Source organism: Corvus hawaiiensis, chromosome 10, assembly GCF_020740725.1.
Source record: "Corvus hawaiiensis isolate bCorHaw1 chromosome 10, bCorHaw1.pri.cur, whole genome shotgun sequence".
In the NCBI taxonomy this organism is placed as follows: Eukaryota; Metazoa; Chordata; class Aves; order Passeriformes; family Corvidae; genus Corvus; species Corvus hawaiiensis.
The window spans coordinates 12,592,322-12,609,059 of record NC_063222.1 but is presented as its reverse complement, the minus strand read 5'-3'; the positions used below and the strand labels follow the sequence as shown (position 1 = coordinate 12,609,059).

The 16,738-nt window shown below is 39.3% G+C and overlaps 2 protein-coding genes across 13 annotated transcripts in view; one reads left to right on the top strand and one right to left on the bottom strand.

Moving 5' to 3' along the window:
• The window catches only part of DAW1 (dynein assembly factor with WD repeats 1), a 249,458-nt gene that overhangs the window by 184,311 nt on the left and 48,409 nt on the right, over positions 1-16,738 (bottom strand). The gene's annotated exons all lie outside the window — the stretch shown is intronic.
• LOC125331034 (SPHK1 interactor, AKAP domain containing) overlaps positions 1-16,738 on the top strand; it is a 66,108-nt gene that overhangs the window by 24,997 nt on the left and 24,373 nt on the right. For all 8 annotated transcript variants that reach the window (XM_048314891.1, XM_048314883.1, XM_048314885.1 and 5 more), the window contains one exon: positions 877-987. In XM_048314891.1, coding sequence (XP_048170848.1) covers positions 877-987 — 111 coding nt within the window. The remainder of the gene's footprint in view (positions 1-876; positions 988-16,738) is intronic.

Here is a 16,738-nt window from a genome sequence, read left to right as displayed (position 1 = left end):
TGCCTGGGGAACATGATAAGCCATAGAAAACATTCTGGAAGTAGCATCAATGGTGCAGCAATATTTTTCCTGCTGTTCCCTAGATGTTTTAAAGATCCTGATGGTCCCTCTTTTTCATGGTAGAATATTAGTACAGAGGCAGAAAGTAAAGAATTCAGTTTAATCTAAGCATCAGGTTTGCAAACTGGCTTTGCCTCTTTAAAGTCTCCAGCTATCTGTAGCCCCATTTTGGCTTTGAGCAGAGGCTGTGGCACAAGCTGTAGGGCTGAGTCAACACAGATTAAACCCAAAGTCTTGGTCTCAGGGTGCTGAGTGACCTAAGGACTCACTACAGAAAGTCCAAAGTACTTCAGTTTCTCAGAAAACAGAAAGACTTGTTTAAGAAGAAGGAGTTTGGAGCCTTGGAAGTCCCAGAAATTAGGCTGCTGGCAGAGTGAATAGTACTGATCTACTGTGGAGAGAAATACAGTCAGTCATAAAGGCTGCAAGTTTGTGTACTCTGATGTAATTGAATAATTAGTTTTCCCAACATCTCTGTTTATCATTTTAACACATAACAAAACTCATAGCAATATTTTCCAGTAAAAATATTGAGTTTAGGCATTTCCTTCAAGCATCAAGCATCTCTCTCCAAGGACTCTCAGTTATGAAAGAAAACAGGCTAATACTTTAGGGGATATATAAGTGATTTGACTTAAGGTGCAGTAACTGGACGGGTCCAAACCAAACCATCTTGTCCATCTTGCTCCCCCCACACCCCCAAATTTTGTCAGCAAAATTTCTGTTGACTTACTGCAATAGGGTTCAGGCCTCCAAAGCACAATAGGCCTCAGAAAAATTTGTAATGATTTTAACTATTTTTAACTTTTTTAACAGATTCTCTGCAGTAACAGTCTGCTAGAATCAACAGACTACTGGCTGCAGAATCAGAGGACACCATGCCAAATTGGCTTTCTAGAAGACAAGTCAGAAAGCAACTGTGCCTCAGTAAGTACTCACTGCCATCTCCTCTGGAGAAAAGTTCCTTGAGAGCTATATGGGTGAGGTGCGGGGCTGACAACAGTACATGTTAAACTAAAGTCTGTAATTTCCACCTTTCTTTTAAAAGCAAACATACAAACTAAAAATACAGATTTCTATACAGAGCACATTAATAAAGATTACTGTAGAGGTTTCCCCACATTTGGCTTTCAGATTTTGCTGGCTTTCTGTATTTTTTAATGTTCATAATCTGCAACTCACAAGAGAGAAAAGTAAGCCAAAGAGAAAAGTATTCCAAACCGTAACTAGTTAAGTGACAGGTTGGAAAGAGAAGATGTTTAAAAGGCTGCTCAATCTTCCTGAAGGCAGAGAGACACAATTAAAGAGAAAAAACTCTTTCCATATTAGATGAGGAAAAGCTGCTGAAGAACTCAAACAGAATTATTTTGCACTTGAAATTAAATTTAAATCTCATTATTGTGGGTTATAATGCAATTAAGATCAGCTTTTGTTTAACAATGTGCATGAAGAAATAGGAGTTATGTTGCTTTACAAACTATCTACATGAAATTGAATTTATTAGTTTTTTACTTGATGAAGGATTCAGAAGAGCACATCTTTACTTATTCTATTTGAATGCTATTCCTTGGTCTCAGTGAGCAAAGAAGGGCTTTAGAAAAGATCAGTTTTATCTCAGGTAAAAGGTCTCCAGCACTACTTGTGCTGCACACAACCTAAAGACCAGCTGAGGGCTCTCATGGAGTCTGCTGGGATTCCCTCAAGGACACAGACATTCAGCTCCAGCTGATGAACCCAGCCTGCTGCTGCCAGGAACCTGAATCTCCATCCCATGGAGGCGATGGCCAGAGGCTTTGCATCCTGCCTGAGGTGATGCAGAATGCCTGAGAGCAGCAGGAGTGGCACAGCAGTGTCATTGCAGTTGTGAAATTTAGGAATATGGTTAAAGGTTATTGGGCTCACTTCAGTCATACTGAGCACTGGTCTATCAGTTTCCACAAGACAGAGTGAGCAAAATACATAACCTAATCCCAGTGTGCAAGTGAGCAACCTTACAAGGTGAGAACCTGAACACATTCTTAACCAAAGCAGGTTCACTGGGCAGATAATCAGTGGTATCCTTGTTGTTTGATATAGGAAGGGATTAATTTTAATGCAAAACATATTGACCACAGTCACTTAATTTTACTATTTAGTATTTAATATCCTAAAAAAAAAGGCTTATTTTCTCAGAGGAAATTACTATTTCATATAATAATATAAAAATTAATTATGGCTTGCTTTTTGACCAGTTGAGCTTTGACTTTTTGCTTATTTTTCCAGAGGATCTTAGAAGAAATTATATCTATCTCTGATAGGCTGGACATACCAAGCAAAGATAATTTGTTATAGAAAGATTATGTCATTGCTACCCTCCTTATTTCAGGCAACATTGTCTGATTTTGCCATGCTGTCTACTTTAAAAGGTTAAACTACCTCAAAGAGCTTTTTCCTCTACACCAATATTATAAGTGGATTTTTTCCTCTTAGGAGGATATTTGTCTATTTGCTAAACTTTTCATTAAATTACTTCAATTAACAATGGTACAGTTTAGCAGCAGTTTACCACTGAGATTAGAATACATAGTTTCCTGCTAATATAATCAGGTAGTACTTTAAAAGTAGTTTAATTATGGAAGTCTTGTTTTGTTTGTTTCTACTGAATGAGAACTTAAACAAAATCCACCTAATAGAAAAAAATACATGGATTTGTGAGACATAATCACGTATAAAGTTCACACAGTGATTTATAAATGCAGTTAAAATTTCTGTAGTGTGACATTCTTCTTACCCCATGGAGAGACCTCCTAAAATAAATGTAATTTCACATAAAAATATATTCTTTTGCTAACTACACTATTGCCAGCTTTGTTTCTCTGGACCTACAACAAATGTTTCCTGCTTTGGACATGCTTTTAAGAAGACCTTATTTGAAAAGAAAAAACTGGTAGATACTTTGTCCCTACCTTCTCTCCAAAGATCTAGATCTGGATTAATTACCAGTGCTGAGTATTTGTGGTTGGCTTATGTTAGTACAAGTTAAGATATTTAAATTCTTGCTTGATTACATGATTTATAGTTTCTTCAAGCATTGAACTCTGCTAAAGCACGATCTCTTCATCTTGCACGCAGAAATGTCAATTATGACTTTATCTTAGCAGTTGCTAAGATTTAACACTTTTCTTCACAATGCTTTTACAGCATCTCCATGATTAAGGTGGCATCGCCACACTGCTAAAGATGTAGCTTAATTGTCTTTTAGGAATTCTTAATGAAAACAGTAATGAAACTATTATTTAGGAAAAAAGTAGGATACAAAACTAAATGTAGAAAAAAAAAAAAAAGGTGGTATAGTCCTGCAAGATATTTGGCATTCATTTGGTTCAAGATGCTTATATTATAAGTGAATTTTCCAGAAATTCTCTGGCCTTTCATGGTCCAGGCCAACAACATGTAGAAAAGCCATTAGAAATTATATATGCACTGGAAAAAAAAAATTCTCTCAAAATGGGCCCAGGTTCCAATGATCTCCCCGCAAAATCATCGTGCCCCATCGCTCTTTGCATGACCATCTTGTCCCAACACAGAGGCTGGGAGACAGACATTCCCACTCCACACAGCCTAACAAGGAATTGTCCTTGAGGACCACTGATGTAGGAAGGTAGACCCTTCCCGTCCCAAGCAGTGTGCCTTTGTGGGAGGGGCAGTGGATTTCCAGACTGGCAGAAATCCTGCAGACTTCTTGTCAAATATCCTGGAGAAGCAGAAACATGAACTTTACACCCCTAAATGGCAGTGATAGGTATGGAAAGTGGAAAATACCTGGTTTTCAATTAAAACAAAACACTAAGAAACAGTGCTCATTTCTTACTTTAGCATAACAAGATAATGCTTTTTTAAAGAGATGTGACAAGGGCTCATTTTAAATTGTTTTGTATTTCCTTAAAGCTGAGAAAAAAACTGGCTTTGCAGGCAGATGGATGAGAGAACAGTTTCAATAAAGTGTTAAAGGTTTGAAACATTCTTGAAATAGTCCAGCAACTTTTCCATTTGCAAGTGCTCCTACTCTGTGACTACATAAATGCTCACTCCAGAATGCTTCATACAGGGATGCATGTAATGTAGGCTGTATGCATAGACATAGGCAGTTGTATATGGTTAGGTCCAGCTCAAGGAAGCAGCAGGAGCACATGGCCAGAGCAGAAGGAAAGGACAAAGACAGCAGCCCAAACTTCACTCAAATTCAGTCATGGTAAAACACCCTCTCATCTAATTGTTGGCTGTTTTTCTGTGCCCCTGTGCCACTTTTTCTGGAAGTGGTCTGATGATAATGGTGGAAGCACAAAGGAGAGTGGAGGACAACATGACTGAGGGAGTGGGACAGTGGAAGCAGCAACAACCACTGAGTGGGCTTACGCCACATGGAAAAACCCAAACCATCTGCATCCATGAAGGAGGGGGAATTGCAGTTTAGGGTTGTAAACTGGTTCATTGAGTGCAGGAGAACATACCCAGTCTAGGAGACAAATGAGCATTTCAAAGAAGGGAAGCAGTGCTTACATTAGTGAAGTGGCAAGTGAGAGAGAAACCAGCTTGTTACCAAAGCAAATAGGTGATGTTATGATGGATCACATTGTCTGTGATCTCTCTGTTAACTGACATAGTGAAGAACGTAATTTTGCTATCATAATAGCTGGATTTTCAGAACTGGCTGCTTGCCTTGCAACTGCATGGCTTTGCTGTCCTAAGCAGGTATTTCAGCATTATCACTTTCATTGCAGTTTAGCCATCAAGCTTTTAAACATCTTCAGGAGGAGGTTAAGGATTCTATTATGTACTAATTTGAGCTGGTCAAATCAGAACTTCTGTGATCTCACCTCCTCCTCCAGCTCCTGCTTCATTTACTGCCCTGGCATTTGTACAAATGTGCAGTAAATCAATTCAGAGAGAAAAGTAACTATGAAATTAAGCAATTAGTTTTTCTAGCCAATTCTTCCTTGAATCATCTCACCATATTGTCAGATAAATGCCAGTTCTCACTCAAGGGATGGAACAAAAACATCCAGGAAACAGTTCCCACAAATTAATTCAAACTGCATGATAACATATGCAGAAAGGAAAAATCCTTGGCAAGGTGTATTTTGAGGGAAAAAAGGACAGCAGCTTTCACTTGAATTAAAGTAGATTATGAGTGGTTTTCATTCTTTTCTTCACCCAAGTCTTTTTCAAGATAAGGCACTACATATCTTTGGATGTTTAGGTACAAATATACAGATTCATCTTTTACATCAGTCTTTGGAACTAGATTACTTCCAGATAACTTTCTCACAATAGTGCAGACACCGTGTCAGGGACGTTTTCTATCCCTTAGGAAGGGTCCCTGTATCCAATACGTTCTTCAGAGTGTCCAAAGAATGAGAGCATGCCCTCTGAGTGAAGGTGTAGTCTTACAGGAGCTCAGAAAAAAGGATTATTCCCAGGACTGGTAGTAGTCAACAAATCTCTTTACACAGGCCAATTCAGAAGTGCAATCTTGAATCCCAAAGGAGGAGATGTTTGTTTGTTGGCTTTTTTTAAAACAAAGCCATGCGTGTTCTTGAATAGTGACCGTGCACAGCTGAAACAAGTGCTTTGTTTTATTGTGTTTGAATGAAGTTTTACATTTGCTAGCAAACATAACAAAGCCCTGTTTTTCTTTCTAAAATCACCAGACCTACGTACTAAGACCTTTTCCCTCCCTCATGAGATTGCTTGCACACCTCAGCACTATGTCACAGACGGGGAATTACAAGGGTGTTTATTTTACCTTTCGCTCCATAATTACTCAACCATCTTCAGGAACAGCATTGTCTCTTTCAGAAATCAAAATCCATCCATTGCTTTCCAGATCTAAACCATAATTACTGGAGATATTTTTAGGTTTAAGTCTCATCTTCCTATTCAGTTTGACGATACCTTAATTACATCCTGACAAGGTGCAGGAATCAACAGCGGCAGGCTAAATTGTGGCGTTGAGTTGTAGTCCTTTCTAAGGCATGTGTGGGTGTTCATGCTGCTGTGGTAAGGAATTGTACCTTCCAGAGAGCCCCTCTCTGGCTTGCACAGGGAAATAAAAACCCTCCTCTTCACCAGTTGCTCTCTGCTTTATGGAGCCCAGTGCAGGCAGACTGAGCACTTGTTGAAAAGACCACAGAAAGAATTACTTAAATAATCTGTAAAATATGGTTCACTTTCTGCTCTTGTACATACTTGGCTCTGAAAAAGATATCTTCACATATGAGCTAATGTTAAGACAGAATTTAAATATGCCCTTAAAGGGTTGTATTTCCACATTTTCAGTGCCACACGTTTATCATACAGCAGTCAAAACCTGCCTCATGAATTTCAGAGTGGGAAAGATTGACAATGGATTTTCTTCTCTTTCCTGTCACTTCAGACTTGAGACACTCTTTAATCTTCTGTCTAGATCTGCTATCTTCTTGCTTCTGTGAGAGTCTCATACTGCCGTGGTTTTCTCTCTGTGCTTAAGAGAAGCAGATGCTTAACCTTACTCTGACAAAGCTACAAATAAACACTGGGAGGATCGAGCATGGCATTGCAGCTGTAACCTCTCCAGCATTCCACTCTGTCATATTCTCAGTGCCTCCATGACATGCTTTATCAAGAAATGGGATTCTTGTGCTACCTCCAGAGTGGACATCTGTGACTGCTGCTGCTGTTATAACCACAGGCTCCCTCTAACATGAATTGCAGGCTGAGGTTCACAGAAATTTTTTAAACATCAAGTATACAGGGCACTGGAGAGAGTAGATGGTGCCTGTGGCATAAATATTTATTGGAAATATTTTCTCTAAGTCATAAGTGGCAATTAATTACATCAAACCCAAAGGAATAAGCTTTAATAGGAAGAAAACATTCACAGCTGGTTTTGAAGCAATGGATTATGAAGAGATAACTCAGGAAGATTCATTAAAGCAGTCCGGTCATTAAAATAGGGATAGTCTCTAAAATATCAAGAACCATAAATCTACCAAGTCATTTAAGATAAACACCTTCTGAAGAATAATTTGGACTAAATTTCAGACACATTACTGTAAAAATGCTGGAAGGAGAGCAGTATGACACATCCTTCCGACAACATACAAGGTGTACCTAAAAAGGGAATTGTGGCTGGGCTGGGGAGACAAGGGAAATTGATGTCAGGACCTTGTTTAGGTGAACTTGAGTGACTCACAGCAGATGCACTGAGTTGTCTGCTTTTGGAAACACTCCATTAGGGCCTGCAAGAAGAGTGTTTGGAAACCTCATCTCATGTTAGATAGCAGCTGGGCAGCTCACAGGAGAGATTTTTACGTGAAAACTGAAAGGAGTAATGTGGCTTTTGTGGCTGTCCCAATGAAAATATAGGGTAAGAATAGGAAAAATACTTCCTCCACTCACAGCTAGAGATGGAAATTGCCTCTCTCTAATCATGCAAAGGACCACACAACAGAAGGAAGGCTTAAATTGATTTCAAGCTGATGTTTCCCCAACCTGCCTTGCATTCTGTTGTAATCTTGGGCAGAGAAACTGTCAGTAGAATGACATGGTCCCGCTTTGACACAAATGGATTTTCTGATGGTAGCCTGATCTGACTTTGGTGAGATAAGGAAGGTAACACTGTATACCACTGAGGGATACCTGTCATGAAGCCTTTTGAGTTATTTGTAGTGCAGAAGATGTGCCTGAGCTGCTTCATACTCCGAGGTTACCACTGTGTGCTGGGCTGGAGGTAATTTTCTTCACAGTGGCCGGTGTGGGGCTGTGTTCTGGATTTGTGCTGAACACAAAGTTGATAATATAGAGATGTGACTGCAACAGAGATGCTTTTACTATTCCTGAGCAGGGCTTGCACAGAATCAAGGCTTTTTCCCTTGTACTATACCCACCAGTGATTTCACTAGGGTGCACAGCAACCTGGCACAGCAGACCCCAGCTGGCCCAAAGGATATTCCATAGATGTGACATCATGCTCAGCATATAAAGCAGAGGGGACAAGGAGAAAAGGGGGGACAGAAATCCTCCTACCTGTATAATACTGCTGCCTCACATTTTCATTCATGTAAATCCTTTTGCAAGCAGCTACAGGGCATATCTAGTACTTCCAAACTAATATTTTAATTTCTACATTTCACAGCTGGTTCCTCTGCCAGAATCATTTTGGCAAGCATGGAAATTAATGCGAGACAAGCATTGCATCCAAATGCTAGTGGATGATTAGATCTGTCTTCCAGATTTTTTTTTAATTCTGAGTCACTATCAGGCTACTTCAAACACCTCATATGAGGCATATTCCAGCTCAAGACCCTTTTTAACCATTTAAATATAAAAGGTCAGATTTTACTGTGCACGGAGGAGAGAGCTACATCTCTTATACCATTCCCAGTCTCCTATCTACTAAAAATTTGCACTCTGCATATTAGTGATAACTGCTAATAACTCCAAAAAGAAGTGATGAGAGCCAGTGGCAGTGAAAATAAGTTACCAGAATTTGTTCAGTGGAGGAAAGGAAATTGTCATCTAAAAACAAATACCTGCAACAGAAAAGCAACAACTGGTAATTTTCAGTTTCCTTATTTCTTATAATATTGCAGATCTTCACAAAAAGATGTCAATCCTTAAAGCACTATATCCTATATACACTATATATACTTCTTCAGTAGATATTTATCTTATGCTCAAGGAGTCACTTGGAAATTACCCAATTTCATTCTTCCATCCCGAGACAGCACACCAATTCAGTAGCAAGGCATGAAACAAAATCCTGCCTGCTTCCCAAAACTACTCCGAAGTGGAGTAATAGGAGGCAAAATAATAGTAATGATAAAAAAAAAGGTGGGAGAAGACTCTGAAGGAACGCACTGAAGAATATTACCTGAAACCCACACATTTCAGCTAGTAGTTTGTTAATGTTTGAGATCTCTCTTTCCCAGAAATCACAGGAAAGTGTCTTTTCCATTACATGCTTTGTAATGAAGGTGTCACAAGCCTCACTGCCCTGCATGAAGGCCTTTTAAAGCCTGCTATAAAACCAGAAGGAAGATGAATGAAGATGCCATGTTGGGCATTATGAAACCGTATGCTAAAGAAAGCTACGTGTGCACATTCCTGCTTGAGATAATCCTCATTTCCTCTTAATTAGTGTCTGTATGTGACTGCACAGTTATATCTTTAAATAGGTGAGAAGTCTGTGAGTGGGTGCAGGAACTGTGTGCCCTCAGGCAGGGTGTCTAATTGCCTCTGCTCCAGCTGAGGCTGCTGCTGGCTGTGGCAACAGAGCTCGTCCTGAGTGAAACGAGCAGTTGTTTATCACACAGAGAAACACAGAAGCCCCATGATAGTGTGAGAACTTGAACATACCAGGGTGGAAGTTCTGCACAGCTTTGTGCTCTTAGCATGGAACCTTAGCTTCCACTGTAGGTTGCACCTAACTGCAGCTGAGTATTTTGCCACAGGTATTCTCTTATCCAGAGAGCTTGTCTCAGGACCTTGTGTAGACAAAGGGTGTGTCCACATGCCCTGTGAGCTGAAAGATGTGCTACAGCTGTCCACACAACATCCGTAAGTTAGAGAACAGACAAATCACACCACACATTTCAGTGTCACTGAAATGACCAAAACCACCACTCCTTACATTATTGCAGGAAATCTCAGGCTGAGATTTCCAGCTCCTTTTCCAAAAAGATCCAATCCAATCATCAAGTAGATGCCAAGGTTTCTCATCTCTTTTGTCCTCTGCAAAGAGACTGGGAACTACAGAAACCCTGGCTTTAATCATCACTATAGGAGTTCCCAGACTCCTTTCTGTGATATGAGTCTGGACCTACGGATTTAAGATGGCCATGAAGAAAGCAGATGTTGTCTGCTTTCTTCAAGGTAGAAGCTTATCTAGGGAAAGAAGTTCAGACCAGATAACCTTTCTAATTCCCAGCTTTACTATTTCAGATACAAGAAATTGAAAGCTAGGAGATTCTTAGTTTATTCCAGGCTTTTGTTCTAAACCCCTCAGAAGTGTTACTCAGGTATTTTTTTCTCCAAGCGCGTATGCAACTAAGTATGTGGAACAAACAACTAAGTTTTTCAAATTGCAGAGTTCAGAAATGGTAATGATAAAGCTAATAATCCAACTGACTCATGGACAGATCTTTATTTCTGTCAGCTGCCATGTAATTTAGAAGAAAAACATCTCTGATTTCAGCAGCTCTGCGGTTCTGGCTCTCAGAATGCAGAGCTTCTGAGAGTGGATGAGTGTGCAGAAGTACAGGTACTTCTGCCCGACACACAGGGATGGATTCAGTAATTCTGATGTGATGGCCACATTCTCTAGACTGCAGCAGATGTTTGACTGAGATACTCCATGCTCTTTTTAACTGACAGTATGCAAATGTTGGTAGTCGCATTTTTTAGGTCATTTTTTCTAAGTATATGGAAAAAATTAGTATCAAATCCACCAAAATTAGTTTTCCCAGTTGAAATCACTTTATTTACTATGAGTAGTTTAAAGAACTTCCCAATTTGCTTCTTAAAGTTTGGTTGAGTGAGCTAAGTCCTTCCAGATCCACACATCCACCCTGCACCCTTTTTTTTTTTATTTCCCTTGAAGTACTTGAAGGACTCTGTGAGAGGAAATTATTTAGCTTTACTATTTCATATTGGATTCTGGAACTCAGTAAAAGAAGACCTCAGCTGGGGAAAGACCTAAATCTGTCCAAAAATACATGTAATTAGGCAAAACATTGTCCCAAAGCAGCTGTGGGTTTGTGTGAATAAAAATAGTTGGACAAACTAGTTGAATTAGATTTTAACTAGTTAGATTAATTTTTTTTTTTTAAGAATCAAGAGAGTACCTAGCATTACAGCCTCAGTAAAAATGCATAATTAGAGTTTCTGATTACCTGTTTGCCAACAGAAATAATTCCAGGCTCAAGTGAAATAGTCACTTTTAACCTTACTGGATGATATCTGTCTAATCTGACAATAGGCCAGAGGTTCCAGAGCTAGAGTTCCTACAGGTTGCATGAATAAAAATGCAGCTGGGAAATTGTAAGAGTGTGAACTCAAACCTTCCTTACACAATGGAGGAACCAGACACAGCCACACTTTATTAAAGTCTGCTGAGGGGAAAGCAGCAGTCAGAGCTTACACCTCAACCTACTGAAAAGTTAACCTTAAGATGTTAATACACAGATAAGCAGACTTTTCTAATCTCAGCACTCACACAGCCAGTCAGACAGCCAGCTGTTTTCCAGACTGATTCATAAGCACAAGAACCTGTACTATTCCTTCTTTTTCAAGTAATCTTGCTGCTTCAGAGCTCTGCCTATTTATAACCTGTCTAACAGCTGGGGCAGAGTTGCCCTGCAATTTGTACAGCATGCATGAGCAGACAGATGTTGTGTAAGTCTACTGCAGCAGAAACAGAGGTCAGTCCCAAAAGGTTTGGTTAATAATGACTGAAACCATCACTGTCACCAAACCATATCCATCACAAAGCTGTAATTTCTGTTGTTTGTAAAAGTGGTCACCAGTAGCTGGGTATTTGGAGTGCTGAATGCAAATTCTGTGAAAGAAAGGATAAAACATTCCTTCTCAAGGGGGGAAAACATGATGCTCTTGGTTTAAAAATTTAATTTTATGACCCAGGAAGCAAGAAGAAGAACTGGGGCCAGGATGGGCCTGGTGAAGAAAAGGAAGAACTGAGGAAATTATCCAGATCAGTTAGATGTCACTGTTGTACCAAGAAATGGCCAGAATCACGACATAAGTGCAAGGAGAAAATAGAACTATTTTATTAAATACAAGCTAGGTTATATACTTTTGTATGTAAGAGAGCATGATATGATTGGTCGCTTGTCCAGCCACCCCGTAAAAGGATTGGCTGAGGTTCTCTAACACCCATTCAAAATATTTTCTCTAGTGTACCATAACAAGACCGTGCAGGTGCAAGATAGAGAGTTAGTTTACAAAACGGTCTTTCACTGTTTCTCAGCTAAAGCATGAGAAAGGAAAACTTCACAAAATGCGTCAGCAGCTGGAAGATTCCTCTGCTCCTGCTGTTCAGTATCCACAGTTAGATTTTACAATCCTAATTTCTTACAGTGTATAATGGTGCATATTTATTGTATGACTGAGCTCAGTCAAAACCCATCATCAGACCTGTGTGCTTCCTTCCTTAATTCTCACCCCATTCTCTGAAAAGCAGAGAGAATTTACAGAATGGTCTGCTTTTAGTAAAGAATTTTATAATCAGAGGAGAAAAGGAGCCTGTTTTTAATCTAGAGACAGCAGTTTCTGATCCACTGGATACAGTCCTGAAATCACTTCACAGAAAGCTTTGAGTAGAGATTTATCAGGAAGAGTTTCGTAAGGTGTGACAGCCATGGAGCTGCTGGTTTTTCCTGCTGCCCTGCAAAATGCCATCTCCCCATTCCTTCTTCTGCCACTGTAGTCCAGAACAAAAGGCACCTAAGCCTGAGAGACTGCAAAACACAGCAGACCTGCCCCACTGTGTGAAAAACAGAACAAAAATGAGATACGTGGTCTGAGCTCTTATGCATACTAACATTTTATTTAAAAAGATAGTGGGGGGAACATACTGGATATTATAATGAAGTGATAAGCACTGTTAGAGTCATAGAGGCAAGTAAGAAAGAACTAGCTCAGTTTAAAAAACCAAAACCAAATACACTGTTCCAGATATTGGTGTTTTAGCACCTGATCTGACAGCCTGTATGTGGCTGCAGAGTGCACAATTGACTCTTTCTATCCTCTGATCGACATGCTTACACCTTGGTAATACCTGCTCGTTCAGCCCAGAGACCTGGAGCAGGTTGAACTTGAGTCTGATCATTCTCTCATAGTCACTGCTATGGAGCATTTTCACTTGACATCTTTAGCAAAATTATTTGCATTTTTTAATTAGGCTTAGCCACATTCACTTCCTCATCTTTCTCAAGTACTGAAAAATCCTGTAGAGCACCACAGAACAGTTTGCTGTGCACAGATAAGCAGAATGGATTTAAGTACTTAAAATGCTTTAATCTCATTTTGTGCTTCTACATGACATACAAATGTCTTTGTGAAAAATAATTGATTTTTATAGTAGTTTAGAGCAATGCTGTACCAAATAAAAGTATCTAGGTGTGTTAAAGAAAACAGTAAGCAAATACTCAACTGTCCCAGAAATCTGAACGTTCCTTTATTAATGTATCATCAATGTTCTCTTCTCTGTAAATCAAATATCATCATAATTTCCCGCTTCAGTTGCTTATAGGATAAAAGAATTCATCTGTTTGGCTTTGTAGACTGCAGGCAGTTATATTTCTTGGCTTGCCAAAACTAGTCTGGGCAGACACTGCCAAGACAATCAGAATTTGGGGCTGCAGGGAGTCGGTCTTTCACCTTGGTTTCATTGTTAAATAGCTTATTTTCCCAAACCATTGAATATTTTATATTTTTTGGTGCATTTGGGACATTATTCCTAACCAGTGATGGTTTCAGTCATTTTAAGCAAAACCTTCTGGGACTGACCTCTGTTTCTGCTGAGTTTGGCCTATAGTTACCCACAACAGTTAAAATTTTATTGCATCATTGCATTTTGTTAATTTGAAGTTTGAACATTTTCTATGAAATCTTTTCCCTGGAAATGTCTAAATTTTCAAAGTAGTGTATTATAAAGGTTTATCTTTTTCTTTCTGGAGCAGCCTGGTCACTGACATATTGCTCCAGACTGTGCTTGTATTTCAGCAACAGGCCTGCCCTGCTGAGAAGGAGGTCAGAGGATGCAGGAAAAGGATGAGGTGCAGGACTGGCTTCTGAGCAACCCACAAACAGATTTCAAGTTACTACTTATTATTTTGCTCATGAAAAAATCCTCCTTTAAAATACCACCTCCTGCAAGGGTCTGATGGAACCATAATTTTTCCATACCAACAATTTTCAAATACAGGAAATGGAAAAAGTCAAGATCAACTTGAACAAAGCTAAATTATGGTATCAATTATGGTTTATTGGTTTATATTTATCATTTTTTTATTTGGACTAGCCTTGAAATCAGATTTGTTAACTGTCACAGTCATATTATCTAGTCCTCTGAGATTCTACTTAACATTTAAATGGTATGGAAAGAAAAAAAATAAATAAGCATAATAAGACCTATTAAAAAAAAGATTAATGCAGGCATATAAGATTTTACAGAAATGTACATTGACTCTGTAGTCTTGCAGTTATACTTTCTATTCATTCTGCAGTAAAAACTCCTTTTGATGCCAGTCTATAAATTAAAATGGTGACAGAGAAAAAAAAATTAACTTTGTAATGGTAATGAGAGACAAGCAAAGGGTAGAAATATTAGGCTGGATATTGCTCCTGGCCTTGATGTGTGCAAAGTCATTTTTGTGAAGGAAGTTTTACACCCAACATGTGCATATTCATTGGGGCAGTCACAGAGTGGTTGACAGCAAGATTCCCATCAAATGCAGTGAATTTGCCCAAGAGCCCAAACGTCCGAAGATGCAATGTAGGGAGACTTGTACTCTCCAAAGCCTGAGTCACAGGGAAAACCTGACAGCAGCTTTTCAGCACATGAATCAGAACTGTATTGCAGAATTTATACTGAGAATTGCAGCCATACGAGCCTCCAGTATCAGTTAGGAAAGTTTTCTTTTAGTAAATAACTGCGGTGAAGTGACCAAAGTCACAAGCTTCCAAAAAAAATTTGCCATCAGCCTTCTTTCACACAAGTCCTACCAGGGCTAGATGATAAAAAAATTCCCAGGATCTCCAAAATTATTAGCTAATGGATGATCTTATGTGACATTTTAGAACATTCATTTAGAAATCATCATTTCATAGCTATTTGTTTTTATGTTTCTAAAAAAAAAAAAGGTACTTGGAACTCTATTGGGATTAATGGGATTACAAGATTTAAGAAACTTCAATTTTAAAGAACAGAGAGGTCAATGATTAGAGGATCTTACAGACAGTAAATATATATATACACACATTTATGTCTGTATATCACAAGAAGTCCAAGAGTTTTTATTTAGCCATCACATTAGCATAAATAAGACAAGTGAAAATAAATGCAAAGTTCTGTTTGGGAGCTTTGCAGATCAGCATTTTGCTAACCATCAAAACAAATGCTCCTGTCACACAAACTGCTGTATGGATACAATCTGCTGGAAAAGGCATTTTATGCTGTCCTAATATAAGTCAAAATATATGAGTGATTCTGGTCATTTTCAAAGACACAAAGCTCACAGCAAATTTCTGGACAACATCTGGCACGTTGCCACTCCTTTGATATTTTCTGTGGGTTACAGTTTACTTTGGCTCAGAAGTACAGGGTAAAACAATATTTTTTCCTCGGGCTTTCGCTGACTTCAGCTCCTGAGGGAGCCCATCACGCATCTGTAGGTTCTCTGAAATAGTCACCATTCCAGTGAACAATGCCTTGGAGCAGCTCTATTCTGTTATTGTGCTGTGGGGAAATTACAGTGATCTAATCTTTGTAAAGCCAGGAGACTCAGACTTACGTCTAATAGAAGTTTAGAGCAACTGTATAGTTTTTCTACTTTGCAGAGATGAAATTAGGATGAGAGTAGGCTCAGAATTCCAAAACTGCCATCCTATCACAGAGTTTTTGCTAAGAACAGAAATTATTGTGATCAAAGATTCCATTAAGTCCTTAAAACAACTGTCATAGCAATCATAGTTGATGTAAAATTCAGTCACCCTCTTCACAAAATGCACCTTCACAGTCCTACATTTAAAAAGGGATAAAGTGTTCAGAACAATAGTGTATAAGAAGCAACACACATCCTGAGAATAAACAATACCTGCCCAAAATATGGAGAGAAAACAATATGGAAGTAAAACGCCAAGCCTTTAGTATTTCAAAGGATAATGGTAAATAATAATCAGAACATCACTGCATTTGTGTGAGATGCATGTCACTCACAAACAAGGCACGATGCAAAGAAGCACAATGAGGTGCATGTTAATTTAACAGTGGCATTGGGAGAGCTTCATACCTGGTGACCCAAACCAGGACAGAGAGGACGCAGCTGTCTGTCCTGACATACAGCTGCCTTCTGCTCCTGCCACTGGGTTCTGTTTAGCAACAGATGGTAACATTTAAAGGGAACAAAATCCCTACTGAGGGCATGTGGAAGCTCTAACTGTGAGGGGCAGCGCAGTTTGATCCTGCCTTTCCTGCTGTGGAGCTGCAGTCACTGCTGCAGTTCTCTGTCCTTGAGGACTGCGTTCCTACCAGCACTTTAATGGGTTTTTTATATAAAACCACCTTCAATCCTGGGCTCAGCAGTTGCTCACCTTCTCATGTTCAACATGTATCCTGCACATTCTCAGGTTTAGGCATTAAAAATATTTTAACTTGGCACCCAGGAACTGCCTGCTCAGAACTACTTTCTCCTGAGGTATCTCCTGGGGCTAATTACCTTTTTCAGTTCTGTTTGTAGGAAATTGAGTTTTATGGGCAGATTACAGAGCAGTCCCAAACCAGTTGTTTCCTCTGACTGTCTCCTGGGCTGTCTGAATTGGCACCTGGCATGAGTTGACTCAGTGATGTGTCAGGAAGAGGATGGGAAAAGCAGAACAGCGCAGACCTGGGAGATAAAGACTCTGTAAGCTCATTTTC